Raw genomic sequence first — 8,635 nt, 5'->3', positions numbered from 1 at the left:
TGGTCTGGCTGTTTTAGACACGGTGTCCGAACGGGTGGAAACAGCTCATCTTAATGTTGATGGCAGGATTGCATCGATATAGTTAGGTTTGGTTAAGGGTTAAGTTTGGTTAGGGGTCGGGCCTTTTAGGCTTGTGTAAGTCACGTTGTTGACGGTCCCATAACTGTAGTTACATGGATGTGCAACCTGTATGGTTGTCTGGTTTATTAATGGAATACTTTACTTTTCTCAAAAAAAAAAAAAAAAAAAAAGACCTTATATTGATTGTAGTCTGCATCAATTTTTTGTTAATTGTGGTCCAATGACTCAGCTGCCACCTCAAATATATTTCATTTTCCATCTTGCTGACTCAACCCTCATCAATTTTTCTTTCTTACATGACTAATATGCCCTTATTGAATGTCTTTGCACATAAAAGACAAGAATTAATAGGATTAAAATTAGCAATCTGATTAGTAATTTAATATCATATCATATTTGATATATATCTTTCTTAAATTATTCTTATTGATCTAGCATAAAATTATGGAATTGATATGACATTGAATACTATATTTAATGTAAATCATTCCTAAAATTATTCTAATTTAAAAGAAGTTTTCTATAAGTTAGGAATCTTTGTAAAGCAATTTTTTGATAATGTTTTTCTTCTTCTTGATTTTTTTTTAATCAAGCCCACGGGGCGAAATATTATATTCATCACAAGCTAGAATAGACCGTTACATACTCTTTCGCTGTCATTAAAGGACATAGACAGACAAGAAGGTAGTGGTAGTACCCACAGTAGTACATAGAAATAGACCTACTCATTATACATTTCAGATCGTAGAGATAGCAGAGATCCTCCTTTGGTACTACACCGGAGGCGCTAGAGATCTAGGTTCCTAATATAAGGAAATTATTGAATTTAGATAAAACTAAAAACATAGAGTTGGGCTAAGAGCCTAAACCCTAGCCCAAATTGAAATCTACTAGACTAGGGTAGGACCCCAGCCAGAAAACTCAAAGCCCAAATATAGGATAGCCACCAAAAAAGGTCCACCAAGGCCCATCAGACTAGTCCGATCGAAGTCCACCTGCCCAGCCTCCCTGTCGTACGAACCAGCCACTGCAAGCCTCTCTCCGTCTGTCGCACTTAGCCGCAACCTGCCTCCCACGATCGCACTGTCAGCGCCTCAAAACTGCACCGCACGGGCCATGCCGCCACAATCACGCCACCTAATTACCCCGATCCAACCACCCCACACTGTCGCCACCACGACCCGCACAGACCCGATCCGCTCCGCCACGATCCCATCGCTGCGACCCAAACCCCACGAGCCACGCCGCTTCAAACCACGCCAAGGCGAAGAAAAACCAAAAAACCCCGATCCAGGATCATGCGCCACCTACTACCCTCAAGCCTAACTCGTGGCACTGTCATCCGGGTTCGATCACCGGATCAGTTAGCACAACCACCACCGTCCATCCTCCCAGCCAGAATAATCCAACACGCCCAAGCAACACCCCATTCAATTGCCCTCCATGAGCAATAGCAACCCAAAACCCGTTCGGCAGCCGACCTCATGACGACGATGAGGCCCAAAGGCCCGCCCGAGAGTCTGAGGGCCACCGGACGAGGACGATTTTGCAAAGCGGACACCGACCTTTAGGGTTTTGACGGAGATCGTGATATTACATTTAGAGTATAGTAATGCTTTTCTTCTTCAACACCAAAGCTTCTATGGCTATGGCAGTTATGGCTCTTGTATGTAATGTCATGTTTTTTATGAACGTGGTTCTCCTTCTTTAACATTAAGTTTTCTATGGTCAAGGTATTTTCTTGTCGGCCCTATACGATTGTGATCATTTTGGTGTTCGATTTTATTTTTTTTCCTTCCATCCATAGGTGGTAGCACTTGTTCATTTTGATCTTCTTCTTCTTCTTCATTTTTTCTTTTTACATTTCGTTCTTAACTTACCTTTAACATAGAAATGAAAACACACACACACACACATGTATATATATGTATTGTAGGTTAACAAACCACTATTGTAACCTTGTTCTAAGGTAAACATTACGCAATTTTTGTGGTAGATGTATTAAGAGCTCAAAACTTCAGCATTTCAGTATACCTCATAAATAGATAGTTTTTCTCACCATATGTATCTCAATTAATATTTATACCTACAATAAAAGAAAACTAATTCGTAAATTTATATATCTTACTTAGGTACATATCTCAATTACAGTAATCGAAGAATATTAATCCGTAAACATATATCTCTTACTTAGGTACATATCTCTTATTTATGGTATACCTACAATAGAAGAAATCTAATCTGTAAATTTGTATCTCTTACTTAGGTACATATCTTGATTATAGGAATCAAATAACATTAATCCGTAATCATATATCTCTTACTTATGGTATACCTACACTAGAAGAAATCCTTAAATTTATATCTCTTACTTAGGTTATATGTATCTTTTAGCTAGAATGTTTTGATGAACTTTTTTTTATACCTCCCAGTTAGGTTGATTTCCCATCTTTATTTACTAATTTATAATACTAATTATATTCTTTATTACAACATGCATGACTTGCCATGCTATTCCTCCAATATAATAATGTATAAAGTGCCTCGATGATGATCATTTTAAGCATAAGCAAACCATAGCTTAACCAAGATTATTATTATAATCGTAATGAGAAAGGACCGGTGACTACGTGTTATACACAGACTACTATAAAAGTGATTTGCCAATCAATTATTTCACCTCGGCTTGGCTACCACCATCTTCATCAACCATTATCCGGAAAAAGTGAGCAAGTTTTTTTTTTTTTTAACATATTGATTAGTTGTTTCATATTGACTAAGGTTGCATATATAACGTACTGTTTCTCTTGCAGCTCTCATCTTATTATTCAATTACTCCTAGTTGCTTCTGTTCAAAAATATATCTTGCAGCTCAATTACTGCTGTTGAAAACATGGCTGATCACGAAGAACAGTCAGATGGAGATGTATTAAAAGAGCCGGCCATGGCATCAACAAAGGCAGCAGATTCCGAAAACAACAAGCAGGATACTGCAGGCAAGAGCAAGGAGGGTGCAACCAACACAGTACCATATTACAAGCTCTTCTCATTTGCTGATTCCCTGGATTACCTGTTAATGTCTGTTGGTACGATCAGTGCTATCGGAAATGGAGTATGTATGCCTCTAATGACCGTGATCATGGGGGAGGTGATCAACTCTTTTGGAGAAACTACAAGTATCAATAAAGTGGTTGGTATAGTTTCCAAGGTAAGATCATATTTACATATGCAATACAGAATAGTATGTGTAGTGTGTCAAGATCATGTGTGTCTATTGTTGATATATTTATACACTTATGAATAGTACTTTTGCTTTGTAAAGTGTATTTTCTGTTATCTTTAGAAAGTGTATGAATGGGAAAATTCTTGAAAAATAGTATATGAGAATTACCTATATGGTCATCTGTTTTGTTGCAGGTTGTATATAGTTTACACTAGATGGTGAGCTTGGTCAACTAGTATATGCAACACTAAGAACAAAATTCAGCTTCAATTTTCCATTATTTATTTTGGTTCCCTATTGTCTATAATTTAGTTGCTAAAATAGGATATATGGATACTCCACCAAAAGATCAGCAATTCTCTGGTGTTTGTTATTTTTCAAACCGTGCAAACAAGTAACTATATAACCAACTCTGTTTAATTACATCTAATTTGGCCAATTAACTATCCTCAGGTGGCTCTCAAGTACGTTTACTTGGCTCTGGGGGCTGCTGCTGCTGCATTTTTACGTATGTACATCAGATTCTCTGCTGACATAAAACTTCCCATCTAGTTTTGCTTTTTTGAAACTGATGAACTTTTGATTTTCCTATATGACAGAAATGTCTTGCTGGATGATCACTGGAGAGAGACAGGCAGCAAGAATAAGAAGTTTATACTTGAAAACAATACTAAGGCAAGACGTTGGCTTTTTTGATACGGAGGCTAACACTGGGGAAATTGTTGGCAGGATGTCGGGGGATACTGTGCTCATTCAGGAAGCAATGGGGGAGAAAGTGTGTATTTTGTAATTTTTGTTACATGGCACATAAAAAGCCTCAAGTTGTTGCCATTTTCCCAATAACCCTTTATTTCTTTCATTCTCCCATTGCAGGTAGGAAGTTTTATCCAGTTAGTTGCTACATTCATAGGAGGCTTTGTTATAGCATTTGCCAAGGGATGGCGTCTCACCCTTGTCATGCTCACCTCTATTCCCCCTCTTATCTTATCCGGTGCTGTCATGAGCCTCACTATAAGGAAGTTGGCGTCCCGTGGACAAGAGGCATATTCAGTTGGCGCAACTGTTGTAGAGCAGACAATTGGATCTATCAGAACTGTATGCGCATGCATTCTTGTCTCGAAAACACTGTCCCTTCCTTTTCCTTCTTTTATAGATGTAAATGCGATTGGTTTTTCCTGATGCAGGTTGCATCATTTACGGGGGAGAAGCAAGCTATAACCAAGTACAACAACTCCTTAACTAAAGCTTACAAGTCTGGTGTGCAAGAGGGTTTGGCATCAGGGTTGGGTCTTGGTATGGTTGTGCTTGTTGTATTCTGCAGTTATGCTTTGGCTGTATGGTATGGCGGAAAAACGATACTTGAACAGGGATATAAAGCAGGAGATGTCATGAATGTGATTTTTGCTGTATTGACCGGCTCTTTGTAAGTTGCATCAATCATTGTACTATTTGGATAGTTGGATATGTTCATATATTTGCACTATCCCCCTTCACTCCAAATTATATGTATGCTTTAACAAAGAGATCAATGTATAACAAAATTTCTTACTACATTTTCAGCTCTCTTGGGCAGGCATCTCCATGCGTGAGTGCATTTTCTGCTGGACAAGCTGCATCATTTAAGATGTTTGAGACAATTAACAGAAAGCCAGATATAGATGCTTATGACACTAATGGGATAGAATCAGAAGACATTCGTGGAGACATAGAACTTAGGGATGTTTCTTTTAGTTATCCTGCAAGACCGGATGAAAAAATATTCCATGGATTCTCAATCTCAATATCTAGTGGTGCAACTGCTGCTTTGGTTGGACAGAGTGGAAGTGGTAAATCGACCGTAATTAGTTTGATTGAGAGATTTTATGACCCACAGGCTGGTGAAGTTCTTATTGACGGTATTAATCTCAAAGAGTTCCAGCTGAAATGGATCAGACAGAAAATAGGCCTTGTCAGCCAGGAACCTGTTTTGTTTACTTGCAGCATTAGAGATAATATTGGCTATGGGAAGGATGGCGCAACTACTGAAGAAATAAGGGCTGCTGCTGAGCTTGCCAATGCTGCAAAGTTCATAGACAAACTACCTCAGGTCAAATTAGATTACAGCTTCCTTTATTTGTGTATATCTGAATTTTCGTGACATTCAAAAATGAAAATATATGTAGACATTACCAAATATTAGCACAACTCCAGTCCTTGAGTTCCTTTTCTTTCTAATTGATAGTATTGTGATTTTTGGGTTTAGGGGCTAGATACAATGGTTGGTGAGCATGGAACTCAGCTATCTGGGGGCCAAAAGCAGAGAGTTGCTATAGCCAGAGCAATTTTAAAGAACCCAAAAATTCTTCTTTTAGATGAAGCAACAAGTGCTCTTGATGCAGAATCTGAGAGAGCTGTGCAAGAGGCATTGGACAGAATTATGGTTAGTCGGACTACTGTCATTGTAGCGCACCGCTTGAGCACAGTAAGGAATGCTGATACCATTGCAGTGATACATCGTGGAACAATTGTTGAGCAAGGTAATGCATTTGTTGTCATTGTCATTGTTATATCACAATCATTATTTTCTAACTGTTTTCGTGTCCAGCACAAAATGATACTAATGCTTTTCAAATGAGCAGGACCACATGCTGAGCTAGTTAAGGATCCTGATGGTGCATATAGCCAGCTTATAAGGTTGCAAGAAATTAGCAGTGTGTCCGAACAGAATGCTCAAAATGATCATGAAATGCCAGAACTTTCTTCAAGTTTTCAAAAATTTCCTTCCTTTCGCTCTATAAGTCGGGGATCATCTGGAAGAGGAAATAGTTACCGCCGCAGCCACTCATTCTCAATCTCACATGGTGCACCCACTGTGACCGGTGTCCTTGAAATAGAAACTGATATTCCGGCTTCAGAATCATCAGAAGTGCACCCACAAGTCTCACTTAGACGCCTGGCTCACCTGAATAAGCCAGAAATCCCAGTGCTATTCCTAGGTACTATAGCTGCAATAGTCAATGGGGTAACCTTGCCTATTTTCGGGGTGTTAATATCCAGTATAATCAAGACCTTCTTTGAGCCACCTCATCAACTCCGAAAGGATTCTAAGTTTTGGGCATTAATATTTATTGTTCTTGGAGTGGTGTCTCTCTTGGCACATCCAATGAGAGCATACTTTTTTGCTGTAGCTGGGTGCAAGTTAATAAGACGAGTCCGTTCACTATGCTTTGAGAAGGTGGTTTACATGGAAGTAAGTTGGTTTGATGAAGCTGATCACTCGAGTGGTGCAATTGGTACAAGGCTTTCGGCAAATGCAGCTTCCCTACGGGGGATGGTTGGAGATGCTCTAGGTTTGGCTGTCATGAATACTTCAACTACAATTGCCGGGTTGGTTATTGCTTTTGTGGCAAATTGGCAACTCGCTCTTATAATACTTGTTATGCTGCCCCTACTAGGAATAAGTGGATATTTTCAAGTCGAGTTCCTGAAAGGATTAAGTGCAAATGCAAAGGTAATTACTTGGTTTTATATATAGTTCGATCAAATTCCTTTTCTATTATGTATGAACCCATAAAGTTAATTGTTTCACAGCTGACATAAGTTTTACTCTTTATATGTACGTATAGGTGTGGTCTTGTTGATCATTACTGATATTCTAAATGGTTTCAGAAAATGTATGAAGATGCAAGCCAAGTAGCCACGGATGCTGTGGGGAGTATTAGAACAGTTGCTTCCTTTTGTGCTGAAGAAAAGGTGATCAAGTTGTACCAGACAAAATGTGATGGCCCTATCAGGAGTGGGATAAGACAAGGGATAGTTAGTGGCATAGGCTTTGGGCTATCATTTTTCTTGCTTTATTCTGTATATGCATGCAGTTTTTATGCGGGGGCTCGACTTGTTGCAGCAGGCAAGACAACATTTCCTAATGTTTTTCGGGTGAGTTGTTCTGCTTCGAGAGACAAATCTTTTATTTTCTCTGCTAAGTACCCTTTATATAAGAACTAACTCTATTAGTCCACTGCTAACATCTTGCTCTCCTGGTTTGCAGGTTTTCTTTGCTCTCACTATGACAGCTATTGCATTGTCTCAACAGAGTTCTTTAGCCCCGGATGCAAGTAAAGGAAAGAGCTCTGCCGCTTCCATATTTGCAATTCTTGACCGGAAATCCAAGATAGATTCAAGTGATGACTCCGGAACAACAATAGAAAATATGAAGGGAGAAATTGAGTTTCGCCATGTTAGTTTCAAATATCCGAATAGACCTAATGTGCCAATCTTTCAGGATCTTTGCTTGACCATTCACCATGGCAAGGTAATTTAGTGTGCTGTACTATTGTTTTTTAACCAACTATCAGTACAGAAAATAAAACAATGTACTTATCATTTTTAGTTAAATATTCAGACAGTTGCTCTGGTTGGAGAGAGTGGAAGTGGGAAGTCGACAGTGATCTCATTGTTGCAGCGCTTTTATGATCCTGATTCAGGTCAAATTACATTAGATGGTACAGAAATGCAAACATTACAGTTGAAGTGGTTGAGACAGCAAATGGGGCTGGTGAGTCAGGAGCCCCTATTGTTTAATGACACAATCCGAGCCAACATTGCATATGGAAAGGAAGGAGAGGCAACTGAGGCTGAAATTATAGCAGCAGCAGAATTGGCAAATGCTCACAAGTTCATTAGTAGTTTACAACAGGTATGTATAAGAAATAAAGAAGTTTGTCGATTGATTCTTTCAGCCATTTGCAATAATGTATTTTAAATATTAATGCTTGTTATGTGGAGAAAACAATGCAGGGTTATGACACAATAGTGGGTGAACGAGGGGTTCAACTTTCTGGTGGACAGAAGCAAAGGGTAGCTATTGCAAGAGCTATAATGAAGGCACCAAAGATATTACTACTAGATGAAGCCACCAGTGCTCTTGATGCTGAATCCGAAAGAGTGGTTCAGGATGCACTGGATCGAGTTATGGTGGATCGAACTACAGTGGTGGTTGCCCATCGGCTATCTACAATTAAGGGTGCAGATTTAATAGCAGTGGTGAAAAATGGAGTCATTGCAGAGAAAGGAAAGCATGAAACTTTGATCAGTATCGAGGGTGGAACTTATGCTTCTTTGGTATCACTACATGCAAGTACCTCATCTTAGAGTGCTTTCTGTTCTTTCTGTAAATTAAATGCAATAATGTGCTGCTGTAAACAGCTTTAAAGATGCCGAAAAAGAAAGAAGGATCTATTTCACTTTCTTATCTCTGTCCAGAAACTTGCATTTCGTATTTCTAGTCTGTACTGCAATATATCAGCAGTAACATAAAGCTCTGTAAGATAATGAACTTCCATTTGATGCATT

General features: G+C 39.0%; 1 protein-coding gene across 1 annotated transcript; it reads left to right on the top strand.

The window, feature by feature from the left end:
• Positions 1 to 2,761: 2,761 nt before the first annotated feature.
• Positions 2,762 to 8,434, top strand: LOC112197947 (ABC transporter B family member 11). Its single transcript, XM_040519354.1, has 13 exons — positions 2,762 to 2,806; positions 2,895 to 3,289; positions 3,758 to 3,812; positions 3,904 to 4,079; positions 4,178 to 4,399; positions 4,489 to 4,727; positions 4,865 to 5,390; positions 5,547 to 5,820; positions 5,923 to 6,794; positions 6,953 to 7,219; positions 7,332 to 7,595; positions 7,686 to 7,979; positions 8,081 to 8,434. The coding sequence occupies exons 2-13, from the start codon at positions 2,975 to 2,977 to the stop codon at positions 8,432 to 8,434; spliced, it is 3,858 nt and encodes a 1,285-aa protein (XP_040375288.1). The 5' UTR covers positions 2,762 to 2,806; positions 2,895 to 2,974.
• The last annotated feature ends 201 nt before the right edge of the window (positions 8,435 to 8,635 follow it).

This window comes from Rosa chinensis, chromosome 4 (assembly GCF_002994745.2).
Source record: "Rosa chinensis cultivar Old Blush chromosome 4, RchiOBHm-V2, whole genome shotgun sequence".
Taxonomy (NCBI): domain Eukaryota; kingdom Viridiplantae; phylum Streptophyta; class Magnoliopsida; order Rosales; family Rosaceae; genus Rosa; species Rosa chinensis.
The sequence above is the reverse complement of the archived record's forward strand: the minus strand, read 5'-3'. Positions and strand labels throughout refer to the sequence as shown.

What these genes read in the sequence shown, in the direction of transcription:
- LOC112197947 (XM_040519354.1), top strand. Translation starts at nt 2,975, where the DNA reads ATGGCTGATCACGAAGAACAGTCAGATGGAGATGTATTAAAAGAGCCG. An exon ending in CAATTGGATCTATCAGAACT is followed by an intron (nt 4,400 to 4,488) that starts GTATGCGCATGC and finishes TTCCTGATGCAG; the next exon opens with GTTGCATCATTTACGGGGGA. An exon ending in TGGAACAATTGTTGAGCAAG is followed by an intron (nt 5,821 to 5,922) that starts GTAATGCATTTG and finishes TCAAATGAGCAG; the next exon opens with GACCACATGCTGAGCTAGTT.